We start from the raw sequence: 18,873 nt of genomic DNA on the forward strand, positions 1-18,873 counted from the left end.
TTGGCCCTGGGGCCTGGGGGTTCCAACCTGCTCAGGTGCATCAGGTGGTGGATACTTAATAAGCCCCGCTGTGTACTCAAAGGCAGCCTTGCCTCTTCCTGGCCTCCCCATAGCTGCCCCGGGGAGAAGGCGCTTGTTTCCATTTCCCAGGGAGGTGAAAAAAGGCACAGCACCCCACAAATGCTCATGCCAGGGCCCTGCACCCAAACGACACACATCCAGAAGCAAAGATTCGCCATCAGCCCTACGGTCTGCAGACACTGCTCCCCAGCAGATGCCAGACCCAACCCCAAATTATGAGCTCAAAGCACCCCTCCAACAAGGACTGGCAGGCCCCAAATACAAATACACACCCTGGATGCTTACGCTCATTTTATTATAAAAAAATACAGAATCCAAAGTTGATTGTGACGGACTGGGGGAGGCCCTGTCGCCAGCTCCAGGCGTGGCAAGGCCGCCCGGCCACGACCCCTACAAAAGCCCCCCCACCGCCGGCGTGCCTGAGCCGGCTCCCAGCGGCCACGCACCATATATATTTATATATAATATATATAAAACACAGATCAGGAAAGGCGGGTAGAAATATGAAATCTGTATAAATGAGCTGTTTACTTCATTAAAGTGTCTTCCAGAAGGGGTTTCTCGTTTCGGTGGTGATGTTCAACACCCCCCTCCCCCCAGTTTTGTTTTGTCCTGTTTTCCTTTTTTCTTACAAACATTAGTCATAGAGGAGAGGGAAGGGGGTCTGACAGACAAAGGAGCTTATTGCGAAGTGCAGCTTCTATGCTAAAAAGTCTACCCCATCCCCCACCAAAATAAAAGACCCTTCCCCCCACATGAAGGGGTGAGAAAAAAAAAGAAACATTCCAGTCCATCCTCAGGAATACAGTAAAAATAAATCACAGTATATACTTGCTGGCTCTATTTACAGAAATGTAACGTCTTCTCTGCCTCCGGGGTGATTGTGTGAGGCTGAGCGGACGAGGGGGTCTAAGACATCGCTAAGATACTACGATGCTATGATTCCCAGGACCAGGACTCCATGGTGACCTCCAGTGAAACCCTGTGGTTTCTGCTCTGGGAGACAATGACCGGGAGGGAGGAGGGAAGAACTGGGTTGATGGGGGTCTGAGGGCCCATGGACCAGAATCAGGGGAACTCACTACCTGCCTGCCCTTTCTGCCTCAGGCCAGCCTGTCCCAGGGCACCTGGGGGTCCACTCCACGGTCACCTCCAGCCAGGACCAACAAATGGAATGACCAGGCCAGGGGTCCCTGGTTCCCCTTCTCCCAGTGGGCTGGGAACCCCTGGCCCATCCATCCATTCTGTTTCCTTCCCAAAGTCACAGGCGACAGCAAGGAATAAATTAAATTAGGAACTCAAGTCTTTCCGATCCAACCATGAAAAATACACTAAAAACAAAACAAAACAAAAATCCAACATTGCCAAGAGGTCCCCTGGTTCACCAGGGCCTCCAGACAAGACAGCGTGGCCACGAGCTGGGCGGACAACCAGCCTCTTGGGCACGGATTGGGGGCACCTTGGCTGCCCCTGCCCCGGCCAGCCTGGGACATGTGGACAGCCCCACCTCACAGAGCAGCACCAGTGGCGGGAGGAGCGGCGTCTCTATTTGGTCTCAGAGGCGGGCCATTGAGGTGGAGCCAGGGTCCTGTGGCGGGCTAGGAGCCCAGGAGGGTCCACAGCACAGGGACAGTGCTGAGGAAGAGCTGGCAGCTGCCCAAGCCACTGCAGGAGTTATTGCTGGTGAAGATGGGCTCCGGGGCCTCATACAGAGTCTCGTCTGTAGGGGGACAAAGAGCCAGGGTGGTCAGTGGCAGGCCCATCCACCCCCACCCTGCTTCCCAGACCTCAAGACCCAATGTTGCTAAACACCTTTTTCAGGACATCCCTGGCAGTGGTTAGGACTCCAGGTTTTCACTGCAGAGGGCACAGGTTTGATCCTTGATTGGGGAACTAAGATTGCACATGGTGCACAGTGCAGCCAAAAACAAAATAAAATCAAACAGCAAAAATTAAAAAACAGTGTAACCAGATGATTGACCTGAGATCATGACCCTGCTCTAAGGGATCTATGTCCCTGTACCTCTGGGGCAACACCTCCAATACAGAGTGTGGCAACCAGCAGGAGCCCAGTAAATGTGCCTGGAGGTGGGTGAAGTGGTGAGGCCATGGGAATCCCCCTTCCCTCTGAGTATCAGGATGTTTCAAGAGCTCAGAACATGGGTATTCTAGAGAACTTTCCTGAAGTCCACTCTGGGTACAGAGGGCTTCAGCCTCAGGGAGGCCCAGCTGCAGACTTCAATCTTCATTCTTTCTTAAATTTATTTGTTTTTGGTTGCACTGGGTCTTCACTGCTGCACACAGGCTTTCTCTAGTTGCAGCAGACGGGGGATATTCTTCATTGCGTTGTGTGGGCTTCTCATTTTGGCTCCTTCTCTTCTTGCTGCCGCGCACAGGCTCCAGGGACATAGGCTTCAATAGCTGTGGTACATAGGCTTAGTTGCTCTGCAGCATGTGGGATCTTCCCAGACTAGGGATCGAACCCATGCCCTCTGCACTGGCAGGAGGATTCTTAACCACTAGACCACCAGGGAAGCCCCAAAACTTCATTCTTGAAGGGTCTGACATGGCCCCATTTGCAGGGCCAGTCCCAGCCATTGGTGAGGCTGTGGGACTCCCTAGGGTACGCTGTCACCACCTCCTTCCTGATTCCACTGACCACTCAGTGGGTTCTGTGAGTTGAGGACCCCATTGACCCCCAAGCACTTACTGGTTGGCCTCACATAAACCTTCAGTCGCAGGCAGGGTCGGTCCACAGCATTGGGCGGTGTGGCAGCTGGAAGAGAGGGGTTGGGGATTAGTAGGGCAGGGGACTCTTGGTGCCTGGGACCTCTTGGGACTGCGTCTCCTTCCCCATGCCTGTGACCCAAGCCTGACCCCAGGTAGGGGAATCCACACATAAAACTCCTCACCATACATCAAAGGCCTAGACATAATGCCCATGAGTTCCCAGAAGTCTTCTTGCATGCTCCCTTTGCCCCTCACTTCGCTGACTCCTAACCCCAGAGATGGGGGTAGGGTGTCTATGTCTGACTCCATCTTACCCCAGGGCAGCACAGGGCAAGGTTCAAAGGTGATGAGTAAAAATGTGTGTTTTCAATAAGCAAATAAAGGGAATCCCCTGGTGGTCCAGGAGTTCGATCCTTCATCAGAGAACCAAGATCCCACATGCCACACAGTGCAGCCAAAACTAAAACAAAACAAAATCAAATAGCAAAAAACCCCACAAACAAACAAATGATTGACGTGAGATCAAATCCCTGCTGTTAGGGATCTGCGATGTTGGCAAGTCACCCCCTATCTAGGCCTCATGTGGCCCAAGGTAGGTGCTTTGGTGTGCATGTACACTCAGTCATGTCCCACTCTTTGTGATCCCATGGACTGTAGTCCACCAGGCTTCTCTGTCCATGGGATTCTCCAGGCAGGGATACTGGAGTGGCTTGTCATGCTCTCTTCCAGGGGAACTTCCCGACTCAGGGATCGAACCCACATCTCTTGCGTCTCCTGTATTGGCAGTCAGATTTATTATCACTGTGTCACCAGGGAAGCCCCAACTGGGTAACTGCCTGAGCCCACTAGGCCTGGGAAGGAAGCAGCATCCGGCCTCCCTTGGACAGTGACCCACAAGGCCCGGGGTCACTTGGAGGTTGAAGTGCATTGAGTCCTCACACCTAAAATTCCACCATAGGGCTCCCTGCTTCTTGGTCCACTTGGGGGCCAGGGGAGGTCCAAGAGCACTGGCCATGAGTCAGGAAAGAGGGCTTGGGGGCCAGGCTAGGGACAGGGAGGGAGGCCTGGGGCTCGATGGGTGGCGGACTTCACACAGGTGAACAGGTGCAGGCACCACATGGCTGCGGCCGGGCCCGTCCCCGCCTGTGTTCTCGGCCGGTCCTCTTTGTGGCTGTCACCTCTGCCTGCCCCCCAGAAGTCCCTCGTGCTGGGAGATGAAGATAAAAAGCACGTAATAAAAATAACATTCGTCACAGAGATAGGACGAATAATTACAATAATTATCTTTATGAAACTCCCATCTCGGAAAGAAAAATGTAATTTTTCTTACATTACAGGGACTTAATTTAAACACCTTCTTCCCCTCCCCCACCCTCTTCTTCCCTGAATTAAAAGGAAAAAATCCAAATAGAGCAGAGAAAGGAGGAAATGGAGCCTCGAAGAGTTTAATTTGACTCAGCGGGAACTAGGGTGGTGAGGCACTGGGTCCCTCCCAGAAGCCTGGGGCAGGAGTTGGGTTGGGGGGTGGGGGGGCAGTCCCCCTCCCCACCTACTCCCCATCAGCCTCCAGGACGCTGAGAAATGGGGCCGCACAACCCCTCAGAGCCACCGCCTTGGGCCCAGGTGGGTTTCCTGGGCCCCGATCTTGGCAGGGGCTATGGGGGACCCTCTCATTCTCAGATTCTCAGAGACTAGGGGCTGCTGAGGCTTGGCTACTGCGAACTTGAAGCCTTGGCACACTCTGCCACGCCAGGCCCTGCCCTTGGCATTTGGTGGGGGAGGAGGAAGAAGGGGCCCCTCGGGAGGCCCTAACCCCAGCAGAGGCGGGGACAGTTTACCTGCTCGCCCCCTGCCCCAGGCCTACAGCACGGCATGAATGCCCAGCGGACCTGGACCAAGGCTGCCTCCGACCTTGAAACGCCTCCACACTCCTCTGGGAATCTGGGCTCTCGGGTGCGAGGGGGAGAGACGGGGGGGGGGGGGGTGGCGGGGGGGGGTGGCGGGGGCGGGTGGTGAGGGGGGTGGCGGGGGGGGGGCGAGGCGGGGAGCGAGGGGGTAGGCTTAGGAGATGCCCGCCCGGTTCACGGTGTGTCCTCCATCCCTCCTCCCCGACTGGAGTAGGCAGGCCTAGTTTCTGGCTTCAGTGCAACATGGGGTGGGCCCCCCTGGTCTCAGGGTAAGACGAATTGACCGTGGGGCCACTGGCTCAGCGGCCTAGATAGAGGCTGACCCGCAGGCCGAGGGGGCGAGGATGGAGACCAGAGGCCCCGGCAGAGGAAGGAGGAGGGATGGGGGAGGGGAGAGGAGACGGGGGGGAGGAGGAGGGAGCCCGCCCCTACTCACAGATGTAGTAGTACTCGTGGCCCGGGCGGAACTCGAAGCCCAGAGAGAAGGGCGTGAAGAGCTGGAACTTCTCGGAGAACTTGAGCGGGCCCCCGGGCGCCGCGGGCCGGTTGCACTCCCAGCGCTTGAAGCCGCGCTGCCTGTGGTCGCAGGAGGCGTGGCCTTCGCCGTTGACCATGTACAGCACATAGTGCTCCATGCGCTCGGCCGGCGGCAGCGGCGCCCCGTAGTGCGGGCAGTAAATGTCCAGGTAGTCGTTGATGCTCACCTCTACGGTGTAGCCGCCGCCGTCGTCCGCCGCACCCGCATGGAACCTGGGGGCGGGGCCGGCGGTCAGTGCGCGGGACGGGGGCTCAGGGATGCGGAGCAGGGGCCGGGAGTAGGGTGACGGGTATGGCAGGAGAAAAGGGAAAGTTAACGGATGGGGTAAATGGGGAGGGGTCATTGGTCAGCGCAGGGAAGGGGCGGGGCCTGGGGATGGGGAGCCCGGGGAGGGTGTGGAGTTGATGGGTCAGTGCAGGAGACAAGCGCAGAGTCAGCGAAAGGGTAAATGGGGAGGGGTCACTGGTCAGCACAGGGGGATGGGGAACCCTGGGAGGGTGTGTGGGTGATAGGTCAGTGCAGGGGAAGAGAGTAAGTCAGAGATGGGGGAAGGGCGAGGGGTTCTGTGTAGTGGGGACACACTGCCCACAGTCAGGTGCCAGGGTCTGAGCTCATGGTCTCCTGCCTGGTACAACAACCCTGCCACACCAAGACCAGAGCAGGCGCCTGGAGACCTAGACTAGCCCTGAGCCCCAGGCCCACAGTGAGGTTTGTCCCAGGGAAGAGGGCCTGCCCCCAGGCATTCTGGGTAACCACATGCACCCAAGCAGGCGCCCTGTGACTCACAGCCCCCCAGACCCCCAATTCCCTGAAGAATCCACATCTGGGCCCTTCAGCCACACAGGCCTGGCACAAGATATCCCCCCCACCAGGAAGTCCCACTCCAAAAGCTTTAACTGCTTGACTTCAATGCCCCCTCCTCCAGGCAGCCCTCCATGCCATCCCCAGAGACAGCCTCCTGTTTTCCTTCTGCAGATCTGCCTGCCAAGAAGACCCAGGGTACCTGGGACACAGGTCAGTTATCCCTGCCTCTCTGAGACAAGCTTAGCCCCTCTCCTGTATCCCCAGAGAGGCGGGGCTTGACATGAAGGATGCTCAGACACCCCCATCCCTCAGTCCAACTCAGGGGTGCCCTGGGTTTGATCCCCCCTCAGCCCCACCCCTTCCACCCTGAGTGACATTCTTCGTCCTCCCTCCAGAGCCTCCAAAATCTGGCAGCTACCCCACAACTCCCTGATTCCCCACCCCTGATGCCTTAGCTCACCAGCTCTGCCTCCTAGCCTTGGCCCTGGAGGTCTCCTCAGCTGTCACAGAGCCTGTACCCCTTTCCTTGGGGGGCCCCTTGACCCAGCCTCATCAGGCAAGGATGGAGGTCAGCTGAGCGAGGGACAGGGAGCTCCCCTTCCATCAATGCCTCCGGCTACAGCGCCAGGAGCCCTTAGATCTCCGGGATGCAGTCCCCCAGGTCCCTGTCATGTAAACGCGGCCTGGACCGAGGGGGGACAAGGGGGCCTCCCAAGAGGGGATTATTAGCACATAAAAGGCCTGGCAGCGGAGGGTTGGGGGCAGGCTCCCCGACCTCCTCCCTCCTCACACCAGCAGGGAAACTGAGGCCTGGTGAGGGGCGGTGGCAGCGAGGGAGGGCGAGGCCACTGGGGCCCCGGCCCCGCCGCTGCCTCTGTGCCCATGTGCCAGCCGCCCTGGACCGTGGAAGGGAGCAAGGCGGCCCCCATACTAGGAGCACTAACTGGCACAGCTGGCACCTGAGGGGGTGGCTGGATGATCAGATGGCATTGGCTGGACCCCCGCTACTCTGAGACTGTGTCAGGCGGGGCGAGGGCTCCGGGGACCTTCAAGCTGGGAAGAAGGCAGGCAGGGGACAGGCCCATGGTGCCTCAGTTTCCCCACCCGTCAGGAGGGACCCCGGATGATGATATCAAGTCTGTGGCTGAAGTCAAGGTTCAGAGAATTCCAGGTCAGGGAGTAGGGGGAGTGGATTCACTCCCAGCCCTTCCCTGCTGCACAGGGTTCACCCAGGAATAGGGTGCCCACTTCCTCCCGCAGAAATGGGAAGGCCTTTGCAGAATAAATGTGTCTGGCAGTGCAGGTCCGTTGGGGGCTGAGAAACCTCATCTTGTTCCAACCCAGGATGGAGCCCAGCTGGGTCTTGCCTTCTCTTCTCAAAGACTCAGTTTCCAACTCTGTCATGGAGATGGTCCCTGAGGCAGATGGGAGAACTTCAGCTGTGCACACAGCAGGCACCCCATAGATGCAGGGCAGCCTTGAGTGGGGCTGGGAGCCTGCCCATCCCATGGGCTGCTATGCGGCTGGCCGGGCACAGGCGTCTCATTGACCAGCCATGTCCTCCGGCCCCTTGGGCACGATCGATGCAGAAGCTGCTCCAGGCTTTTTGAAAAGTCATTTTCGCTCCTTCCCGGCCCCATTGAAAGCCCAATTGATCAACTGATCGATGACAGCCACGGCCCAGCAGCTGCCCAGGGACCCATCCTCACCCCAGCAGGCCCTGCGGGGAGGCTGTGACAGGGAGCCATAGGCAGAGGTGGGGGAGTCCTGGTCCTGGCCTCTGGGCCTCAGTTTTCCCTCTTGTCCCTGGCTTGATGCCAGGGATGTCCGTTCAGCCTGAAAGAGACTGTGACTCCAGGCAGGGCACTTCTGGAGAAAAGGTGGGTTGCACTGTCTCCCCTTTCTCCTGCCTGACTTTCCCCATCATGCTGGCCTTCCTCCCCTCTTGACACCAGCACCATCAGGCCCCCCCCTCCCCCCCTCACCTTCATTAGAATATCAGCGGCCAAGGCTGCTTTGCTGGGTCAGAGGCTGGACACCCAGGTCCCACTTGGGCCCCCCAAAATCCAGGGCTCACTTTTCTGAGTGTCCATCAGACCTCGCCATCCACTGGCTCAAAGCCTTCTATTGGCTCCCCATCTCTCAGAACAAAATCCACAGTCCTCCCAGGCTCATGGGGCCTCATATGGCCCCACCCCCAACCTCATCGCCCCATGACTTCCCCAGCTCACTCCCTTCCAGCCATGCCAGCCTCGGGGCTGCTCCTGTTCCTGTCCCAGGGCCATTGCACACACTGTTCCCTCAGCCTGACAAGCCTTTCCCTACTTTCCCCAACTCATCTCTTTTGGACATCATTAAATTTATACCATTACACAGTCCACTGTCTGCCTTCTGGGGGTCAGTCTCCTTCTCTGTACCTTGCTTGATGGCCAGCATGAGCCCAGTATACAGTGGTGCTCAATACATGTTTGTTAGTCGGTCAAAGGCCAAATGCTCGAGGTCTTTGAGGTGATAGAGTCATGGGGAGCAGAAAGCTGCCTCAAGGTGGGGAAACCAGGACCCCAGGCAGGCGGATCCCAGGAGAAGCCCCCACCCCCACCCCCACACCTGAGCTCTGGGAGCCAAAATGGACATTTTTCTCCCTTCCCTGCTATAAAGTAGCCACGGCCTTGCATTGGCATTCCCAGTTCCAAGCTGACGCCTCGCCCCTGCTCAGGGTAGCATCAAGGCAGGGGAGATGGACCCCACCCCAAGCTGAGCCTGGTGAGAGCAAGACAAAGCCTTCATTTCCTCCACCAGTGCCGAGGCCTGATATGCAAATAATCCCTGGGAGCAGTAGATACAGATCGAAATTCTCACTAAGGGGTTAATGACTGACTTGGGATGGTTCCCAGACACAGGGCTCCCTGAGGCTTCAGACCTCCCCACCCCCAACCTCTACACCTTCTCCCCCAGTGGTTCACCCTGCCCGCCCCCTGCCAATGTCCACCCTGCAGGCAGCCACTCCAACCCCACCTACCACCCCTTCCTCTGGCAACCACCCGGCCTGCAGCTAATTAGCTCCAGTCAGGCGACAGTCAAGTCATTAGATGCTAACAGCACAGAAACTAATTAGAAGTCTCACCCAAAATGGAAGTGGGGTGCTGGGCTGCCTTCACAACCTGGAAACTGAGGCAGGGGTGGGCAGGCAGGGGAGTCTGTCCCCTTCACTCTCCAGCTCTGTCTCTTGCCTCCCTGGTCTGAGCCATTTCACAGCTCCTACTAAAGGGCTCAGAGATGCCAATGAAGACTCCAGCAAAGAGACACCCAGGCCTGCCCAAATGGACAGCAGGGCTCCCAAAGGCCAAGGCTGGGACCTCACTGAAAATTAGAGCCTCAAAACTTCCCTGGAGATCCAGTGGCTAAGACTCCATGCTCCCAATGCAAGGGGCCTGGGTTCCATCCCAGGTCAGGGAACTAAATCCCATGTGCCACAAAGAAACTCGAAGATCCCGCATGCTGCAACCAACACCTGGCACAGCCAAATAAATATATAAGAAAAGGCTTTAAAGAAAAAGGAAAGAAAATCATGGCCTTACGATAGTGCAGCATCAGCCAAGAAAGGACGATTATGGCCTTGTGGGTGCAGGGTAAACTGAGGCATGGGCCCCACCATAAGAAGCAGGAGGTGAAACAAATGGGGCGGGGTGGGGGGGGGAAGGTGAGGGAAGGGCCGCAGGGTCAGCCCACACCCCCCTGGGCCTTGGTCTCAGGCAGGAGGCCTGGGTGCCCAGTCCACGGGGCATGCCTGCCTGGGTCACCTCGCCCTCCTCAGCCCCCACCGTGTGTATGGTGTCTCCGCACTCCTCAGCCAGCCCCAGACGTGCATGCCTCTCAGAGGGGGTCCCCCCACTGGACATAACTTCCTCCTGGCCATGGGTAAATCACTTTCCCTAGGTCCATAAAATGGGGGCATAATGGGGAGCCCGACCCATGAAGCAGACAGGCGAGATGAGGGGGTGCGTGGCCGGGGTGGCAAACAGAGCCCCTCAAAGGCAAGACCCCACATGGGAGTGGGTATGGGGGTGAGCCTCGACCAGGGCCAGCCCACAGAGCTCGGAGTCTGGATTGTGTGCTCCGAGCTCTCAGCTGTGTGTCCACAATGGGGCAGCATAAAGGTGGCCATGCCCTTCCTTGCCTGGCCCACTGGGCAGGGGACACAGTCGAGCCCTCCTTTTGGAACTGTCCACCACAGATAATTTCCCCAAAGCAATGCCAGGGGGATGAGGGTTGAGGCTGGTCCATCCTGGGTGCCTTGGTGAGGGGAGGGGACCTGCTGCCGAGGCAGGACCCTGCACTGGGCTTGGCTCAGGGGCTGCAGAACGAGCCATCGAACCTGTAGGAACCCTGCCTCCCAGGCCCCCCGTTCACACACCTGCGCATCCCAAGTTCGGCCACCTCTGCACCTGCGGCCTCGAGGGACCCATGACCCTCAGGGGACATCTGCTGAGGGCCCCTGAGGTCAGAGATGGCTGCCCCTTCCCCGGGCCCAGCTCCCAGGCAGGCTAGAGGCCAGTCCCTCCCCTTCCCCCAGTCCTCAGCTCAGCTGCTGCCTCAGTTTCCTCTGCACACTGAACTGCCCAGGATGGGGGTGAGAGGCAGTTGTCCACCGTGGGGAGGGACCAAGGCTGGGGAAAGGGAGCCTGTGGATCCCAGCCTCAGAGCCCAGGCTGCCAGCATGTCGGGGCACCTCAGAACTGGCCCCCCCGACCCCAGCACTGCGGTTCCCACCCTGCACAACCACCTGAACCTCGCTGCTGCTGCAGATACACTGCGGGCCTGTCTGGAGCCTCCCTGCTTGCCTGCAGGCAGGAATGGCCTCCGTTTCCCCTCCCTGTCGGGGGCCTCTGGTCCCTTGGGGTCACATCCATGCCTCACCCATCCACACCAGGCCCGCCCTGCTGCCATCCACAGAGGGGCACAGCCCGCCACCCCACTTCACAGAGGAAACACGACTCAGGGGGCTCTAAGCAGTCAAGCCGCTAGCCCAAGGGCTTCCCAGATCCCCGAGTCCGAGCTCCAGCCCTCCATGGCCCCCCAGACCACACCCTCGGACCCCAAAACTCCCAGGTCCATGGGTCCTCACTCTCTAAGTCCCCCTTAAGTCGAGTGGATGAGCTTCTTTCAAACAAAACAAAAAAGCCTCATGCGGCAAAATATGGCATCGCCCCCTTCAAAGCCGGTTCCCTGGAGGCCTGGGCAAGGCTGGCAGGCACCAGGGGTGCCCGACACCCCCTCAGGGAGGACGTAGTCCTAGTCACTATCTTCCCCCTGGTCATTTGAGATGGGAACATGGCCGCTGCCCACACCCAAGGGCAATCAGGCAGGCAGTCAGGGTCTGCACCACTGGGTCCACCCAGGCTCCAGACTTCCAACCAGGTGGAGAACTCAGGGACAGGAGGGTCCCTGCCGGTGCCAGCTCTGAATCTCGATGGCCCCTCTGCACCATGGGCAGCAAGGAGCCCAGCCCACAGGACCCGGAGACATACCCCCAGCAGGGACCCACCTGGGCTGGAGGAGCGGGTGGAGGAGCAGTCAGGTGGGCACGGAAGGCAAGCTGTGATCACCGCACTCTGGTGTGGGCTGTCAGCCCCCACACCGGGGCCCTCAGAGCCAGGCCGTACACACAGACACATGTGTGCGCGCCATGAAGACATTCCAGAGACACGCGTGCAGCCCACATACAGACACACCTTCTCCCCAGGTGTTGATCTGCATGCACAGATACACGCACACTCCACACCCAGACATACTGCTGCAAACATGCATGCTCCCTGCACACATGTGTTCTCCAGGCACACACATGCGGAAACGTGTGCAGACACACAGGGCCAGGGCTGCCAAACACACGTAGGCACTTGAGTGTCTGTGTGGCAGTGGGGGTGGGCAGTGTGTGTGCTCCATACACACAGCTGTGCACCTCCTGGGACTCAGGACTCCTGAACAGCATGGGAAAGAACACACAGCTATAGGGTGGACATGCCCTGCAGCCCAGCGAGCCTCCGAGGTGTCCCTGCACCCCCGCAGCCCCAGAAGCAGCCTGCCAGGATGCCCGGCCCAGGCCAATCCGGCCACAGACAGGCCCAGAGACACCCGGCAGCCAGACCCACAGTGCCCAGCTCAGGCGGGGACCAGACGGATAGACAGCTGAACAGCCGGCCGGTGAGGGTGCAGGGGTCCATGGCTGGACCCAGTCTCCACCCTTCAGCGGCGGTGGAGGTGGGTGCGGGGCTCCCTGGCAGCGTCGGCCAGCCTCGTGTTCACAGGAAATCCACGGCACAGCAGGAGAACGCAATTGGGGAAACACAGCCACACACTCATTACCTCGGCGCAGGTACAGGCCAGCCAGATGAGGGTGGCCGGCCTCACTGCAGCACTGCCTGGGCCTGGTGGTCCTCCACCAGCCCGCATGCATCCCCGTGGCTCCTCTGCTGCCTGACAGTAGCCCACCTGAGGCAGCCCAGCCCTGGCTCAGTCCCCTTCCCAACGCACGGTGCCTATTGTGTGTGCCCCCCTCTCTTTCTGCACAGCCTGTCCCTGCGTTTCCTGGCTCCTCTGTTGGCCGCCGCCACCAGTCTCCCTGTTTCGACCCCACTCTCCCCTGTCCCCACACAGGCCTGTCTCTCGTCTCTTCTCGAGGCACTGCCTCCCATATCAGGCCCACCCACCGACTTCACATCTCTCCCTGCACCCTGGCAGCTGCCCCCGCGACTGGGCACCCTCAGGAAATGTCCATTCCGGGTGCCCCCAGAGCCTGAGGCTGGGCAGCAACCTCCTCCTGTGCCCAGCACTCACCCAGTCACTGGACACAGATTCCACTCCGGGCACCCCAGTATACCCAACCTCCCAAGGAGGCCACCCGTTAGCAGAGATCCCCAACCGTGGTGGTGAATGGAGCCCTAATTCTTGACCCAACCGGGGTTCCCAGGCGAAGGGCTTCTGGGACCCTGGGCCCTACTGCAGGAAGTCGGGGAGGTCACCTCCCACCCAGGACTCCCCAAGCAGGAGGAGGCAGAGGAGAGGCCAGCCCTGACCGCCAGGGTCTGTGCTGGACAGTGAGGCTGTCCTTTCGGGCGGCTGGTCAGAGAGAGCTGTCGGGTCAGCAACAGGAGGCGGCTGAGCGGCTGGACAGAGCCGGCCTCAGGGTCTGCCTCCTTCCCAGCCAGCATCCTGCCTGCAGCCCTGTGGCAGGTGGGGCAGCGACTAGACCCCGCAACCCCCTTCCGTCCCCGTCCCCATTGGAAGCTCCTGGCGGGTCTGGTTTTTGCTAGAACAAAGGACAGGCCACATTGGGACGGGATTCTGAGGCTGAAACCAAAAACTTGGGCTCGGGAAGCGCTGCCCGCTGGGCTCCCGGCTCCCTGCTCCCTGCTCCCTGCTCGGCAGGGAAGAACCGTAATCAAACCCACATGTGACCAGTGGGGCGGGTGGTGCAGGGAACCTGCTCCACAGCAGCCCGGCCGTCCCTCCTCGACCCCGGTTCTCTGCCCTCAGCCCTGGGGCTGACCCCACAACCAGGCAAATGAGGGGGGTGTCTGCGTGGGCTCCCTGCCCCGACCTGGGACACAGGCTGCCCTGGTCCCAGGGCTGGCTGAAAGACAGTCCTTTATGCAACTTTCTGCAGGAGGACCGAGGACAGCAGGGGACGGCGAGGGGATGGCGGGGTACCGCTGGCTTGGAAAGCAGGCAGTTTGGTTGGCGCTTGAAAACCGAAAGAAAGTGACTGCAGGCAGAGGATCAGGGGGCAGGGAGGCGGGCGCCCCTGCCCCCATGAGCAGCCCAGCTGGCCTGGATATGACTGTGACCCTGACGGTGGGGCAGACCGGGAGCTGTAGGACCCTAGATCCCATCTCCCATGGGACCCCCAGCCCACTCCCTCCTCCCAGACCCCAGATGGTCCAAGGCTTCCACTGCTGACCAGGATGTGGTCAGTCCCCAGCAAACTTTTCTCGCTCGAGTAGCAGGGGCTCCCGCTGCCCCCAGACCGTACTCAGTACCCGACCTAGAGGAGGTCTGCAGGCAGGCGGGTGGGGCACCTGGGTCCTAGCCCCAGCTCTGCTCCCCTCACCGTGACCTTGAGCCAGCTGCTTGGCCCCTCCACACCTCAGTTTCCCAGTCAGTGCGAGGAGGACACCGGAGGACACTGCCTGATCAGGACTCTGGGGACAGACCCCGAGCCTCCTCCATGCCTCAATCTCTCCATCCCTTTGAAACCCCGGACCAGGGACCCCCTGGAGCAAATGTGGACACTGGTCCACGGGGAGGGACATTCCAACTTCCCCAAGTTCATCTGGGGAGCCTCCGACAGAACGCGCCTGAGGAACCCTCCCCTGCCGGGCCACGGTCCCCCACCTCAGTCCCTCACCTCTGGGCGCGGCTCAGTGACAAGATTCCTGGGCATTCCCACCAACTCTAAAGCTAGCGGAGGTCCCGGAGAGACCTGAGCATTGGGTTCCCCAAGACCGGGGAGGGAACTCAGGGCCAAACGGCTTCTGAGGGTGCCAGAGGGCATCCCCAAACTCCTGGGCCGGCGGCGCTCCGAGACATGCAGGGCGCCAAGTCTCCCAAACCTGTAGGCGGAGGGGCGCCCCGGGGGGGAGATGCACGCAGAGTGAGTCCCCCAAACTCCGGTGGCCGGAACTCCCTGGAGGCTCCCGTGGGAAACGGGCGCCCCCACTACTGGGGGCAGCGCGCACGGGCGCCCCGAGCCCGGGGTGGGAGGCCAGACTGGGGTGGGGGAGTCCGGGGTCTCCCGGCGCTTGGTCCCCGCCCGCGGCCCGCGCTCACCTGGGGTTGCTGCGGTTCCAGTAGACGGCGTAGCGGTCCGAGTTGGCGCGGGCGGCGTCCTCGCCGTGCGCGAAGGGCGGCGGCGGCAGCGGCAGCAGCAGTAGCAGCAGCGGCAGCAGCGGGCGCTGCGCGGGCGCCATGGCCCCGGTCCGGCCGCCGCGCTCGCCTGGCCGCCGCCTGCCAGCCGTCTCCGCCTCCTTCTCCGCCGCCGAGCGGGCGGGCGCGGGGCGGGCGGGAGGAGGGCGCGCCGGCGCTTGGAGATCCCCGGCCGCCCCCGCCTGAGCGCGAGCGACCTCGGGCGCCGAGAAGTCAGGCGGCGGCGGGCGGGGCGCCGGGGTCGCCCCGGGCGCCGGCCCGGCCGCGCAGACACTAAGAGCGCGGGCCGTCACCACTGCACCCGCCGGGGAGGGGCCGGGGCTCCGGCCTTTGTCCCGCCCGAACGCCGGGAGGGCCGCGGGCGCCCCCTCCTGCCGTGCCCCGGCCAAGCGGGGCTTGGGCAGGGGGCTGCAGCCCCAACCGCGCCCCGACCTCCCCATCCCCCTGCCCCGCCCAGACCGTCCAGGAGGCCTCCCCCGGTCGGGCTGCTTGCACCCTCTGCCCCAGGTCCTGCCGCCTGTCACCCCAACTCTGTGGGGCTCTGAGTGCACCTTCGTCATCATGGGGGCCGAACCCAGGGTCGCCGAGTTGTTCACCACCTCCATTCAAGCCAGCAATCTGGTCTGCAGTTAACCCGGCAAAGGCAACAGGAGACCCAGAAATGGCTCACGGCCCTGTGCCCTCCCACACTCAAACCCGGACCCCAGAATCCTAACCCATCCTCCCCCAACACCGAGCTACCCTGTCCAGCCTGGTGAAGGGTTTTGCAGTCTCACTGCCCAAAATGGGAAGTCAGTGGCTGCTGCTGCCTCCCTGCAGGTCCCCCAGGACCCACCCCCCTCACCGGGGTGGTCAGTTTTCACGGAGTCTGTCTCCTCATCTAGGAAAGGAAACAGAAATCCTGACCTCAGCCACGAAGGGTACCAGGGATAGCAGGTGGGTGCCCAGTACACCCAGCAGCCCAGACGGGGGTCCAGGCCAGCAGGAGGTGGGAGGACAGGGAGTCTGACCAGGGCAAAAGGCAGGAAGGGTGTCTGGCAAGAGGGTGGAGCAGAGGGCTAGAGTCCTTGACCCATTTGGGGCACTCAAAGTGACAACTCCTGGGTGTGGGGAACAAGCTGGTTGCGAGGAAGCTGACTGTGGGCCAGGAACTGGGGTCCTGTTCATTTCTGCTCTTATTCTCCCTCACCAGACTCTGAGTTTGTGAAGGTACACTGTCAACCAAGTGCTGGCTGTAAAGTGTCAGCAGTGCCCCGCCAGGTTCTACCTCTCTGGACTTGTTTCTCTCTTCCAGGCCTGGCCTGGCGCAGTCTGGAAGCCTAGAGCTGAAAGGTCATGAGTGAGGGATTATCAGAACTCCTTGCAGAAAACTCACTCGAGCGGACAGAGCTTCACCACAGCCAGGTGGGGAGCGTAAATGCATTTCGGATGTGCTGTGGGCACGTGCCAGGTGTTCCCTGAGCATTCTCTTCCGGAACTTACCCCTCTTTGCTCAGGCCACTCCCTGGGAGGCCTTCCCCTTTCCTCCTGTTAAATTTCAGTTCTTCCTTCAAGGCCTGTCCTCCCCGTGTTTCAGCCCTCCTCAACCCCAGCCCCGCCTGCAAGGTTGTCTGTCCTCTGCCTTCCAGGGAACTCTGCCCATCTGTTTGGGGTGTTCTGGCTTCTGGAACTTGTCCATTGACTGTAGCTGCCGGAGTCTGAAGTCCCAGGCCTGGCCTAGAGAGCTCCACACAGGAAGGTAGGAACATGCCCCCACCTCCCATTCCCAGCCATGGCCAGGGCAGGCCCAGAGGGTGAAAGAGGACCAGAACTGGCCCAGGCTCACCTGGCAAGGCCTCCAAACAGTCCGTCTGACCACTGGAGCCTGAGTCTGGGGCTCCAGCCACATAGGCCAGGCTTGACCCAGGCTGGCTGGTCTGGCTCTCTGGGGAGTGATGGGGTGGCCACTCAGGGAGGCGTGGGGCCCAAGCCCAGGGACAGGGGCCATGAGCCCAGGGGGACAGGCCTGGCTGCCACAGGGGACTGCCTGGAAGCTGTCACTGCCCTGGGACAAGAGCCCCCTCCCATGTCATGAGACCTCATGGGTGGGTGGTCTCCTCTGTCACACCCAGCAGGACTTGGACCTGCAGAGGTGGGGGTGTCGGAAGGGCACAGAGGGCAAGGGGATGCCCTGGCTGAGGCCAGGATGGGTTGACTCATTTGCATGCAGGGGCCACCGAGGCGGGAGCTGCTGCCGCTGCTGAGAGGATTTGAGCAGAAGCTCCGTTTTCCTTCTGTTCTCGTCTCTCTCTCAAGGTCAGAGCCCAAGCGGGGACAGGAACAAAGCGCACGTCCCCCATTCAACCTCCCTGTGCCCGCTGGCCGCTCCCAGAGGAGGGGGCCCGGGGAGGGGAGGGCAGGGCAGCTCCACAGCCTGGCCCCAGGCGAGGCAGGGACAGGGCCGCAGGCACAGCTGCCCAGCTGCCCTTGGGGACCCCTGGCTGGTGGGGACCACTGTGGGTGCCCAGGAGGCTCTGTCCCCTTCCAGAGTGCGTGGCCATCCTGGCCTCCAGACCAGCCATCAGGAGGTCAGCTGAGGTCAGGGGTCATGGAGTCAAGGGTCAGAGGTCAGGCTCACTCTGGGTACAGGGGTCAATCTTAGTTCAAGGCTCACTCAGGGACAGGGGTCACTGAGAGCTGACTGTCGGCCTCAGCTTCAGACCCAGGACAGGGTCTTTTATGGGGGTCTGTCCCTGTTCAGTGGTCTGCACTCCTAGGCTTGAAGGTCTGCCTCAGACTCTGGGAGGGTCTCAACTAACCCAGGCCCAGACCTGCCCCAAGCCTGTGCGCATCAGCTCTGGTCCACCACCCACCGCCTACTGCCTAAGAACTGTGACCAATCACCCACTACCCACTATTCCCAGCCCAGCACCCACTAGCCTGACCCAGCACCCACCCCTGCTCACCCACTGCCCACCACCCCCAGCGCATCACCCACTCCCCATTACCTGCCCACTGATCCCAAGTCCAGTGCCCACCACCCAGCACCCGTGACCTGTGGCACTCCAGCCCATCGGCAGAATTGCCAGGGCTGGGGATCAGTGTCTAGGGCATCCTCAACCTTCAAAGGCCACGGTGCCTTGGAGAAAGCTAAGAATATGAGGGGAAGAATTTCCCATTACAGAAAAAAGTGGACCAAATACATCACCTGCTTTGGCTCAAGAGTTTTTCAGGAGGCAGGAAGGGGTGCTGGGAGGGTGGGGGCGTTGGCAGGTCTAGGTCTCCACAGACCCAGGTCAGAGCCGGGTGTGGTGTGTGTCCCCATGGACAGTGGGAAGCAGGCATCTGCTGACATGTGGGAGAGGTCTCAAGGAGAGCTCCCCAGGCTGTTACTAAGAATAAACAAACACACCTGTCCCTTTCTCTTGCTGATCAATTAAAATTCCCACCCTTGTGTCCAGTGTCCAGTCAGGCCCTGAAACCTCAGCCCACATCTAACATCCCTGTAACCCTCACAACCAGGCACCTCCCCTGCAATGTCCCTCCCTTCTCCTCCCCCCTCCCCACCTCCTCCCTACCCCCGGTCAACCGTCCCAGTCACATGGCCCAGGACACAGACCCCTCCTTCCAGGGCCACCTGCCAGTCTGGGGACTAGACTATTGCTGTCCAAAAGAACTTCCCACAAGGATGGCCAAGTTTCAGATCCACTGGGTCCAACACAGGCACCACCAGCAGCTCCATGTGGTTACTGGGCACAGAACCTGTGACATCAGGATAAGGAGCAGGGCTTTAGACATCACTTACTTTCAGTGAAGGTACCTCTAAACATGGCCCACAGGGCAACACAGCTGTAGGTGGAGCCACAACTCAGTGGGCGCCTGGACATGAAGGGCCGCCAGGAGGGTGATAGC

General features: G+C 60.5%; 1 protein-coding gene across 1 annotated transcript; it reads right to left on the bottom strand.

The window, feature by feature from the left end:
• On the bottom strand, positions 358 to 15,049 carry EFNA2 (ephrin A2). The gene is made up of 4 exons (XM_018050450.1): positions 14,887 to 15,049; positions 5,155 to 5,468; positions 2,792 to 2,857; positions 358 to 1,801 (listed from the first exon to the last, which is right to left on the bottom strand). The coding sequence occupies exons 1-4, from the start codon at positions 15,024 to 15,026 to the stop codon at positions 1,680 to 1,682; spliced, it is 642 nt and encodes a 213-aa protein (XP_017905939.1). The 5' UTR covers positions 15,027 to 15,049; the 3' UTR covers positions 358 to 1,679.

This window comes from Capra hircus, chromosome 7 (genome assembly GCF_001704415.2).
Source record: "Capra hircus breed San Clemente chromosome 7, ASM170441v1, whole genome shotgun sequence".
Lineage (NCBI taxonomy): Eukaryota > Metazoa > Chordata > Mammalia > Artiodactyla > Bovidae > Capra > Capra hircus.

Excerpts from the sequence above, each read along its gene's own strand:
- EFNA2 (XM_018050450.1), bottom strand. The coding sequence starts at position 15,026 with ATGGCGCCCGCGCAGCGCCCGCTGCTGCCGCTGCTGCTACTGCTGCTG. Across the intron at positions 2,858-5,154 it reads CCACGAGTACTACTACATCT|CTGCCACACCGCCCAATGCT; the intron begins GTGAGTAGGGGC and ends CCTCTCTTCCAG. Across the intron at positions 1,802-2,791 it reads GGTTTATGTGAGGCCAACCA|ACGAGACTCTGTATGAGGCC; the intron begins GTAAGTGCTTGG and ends GTCCCCCTACAG.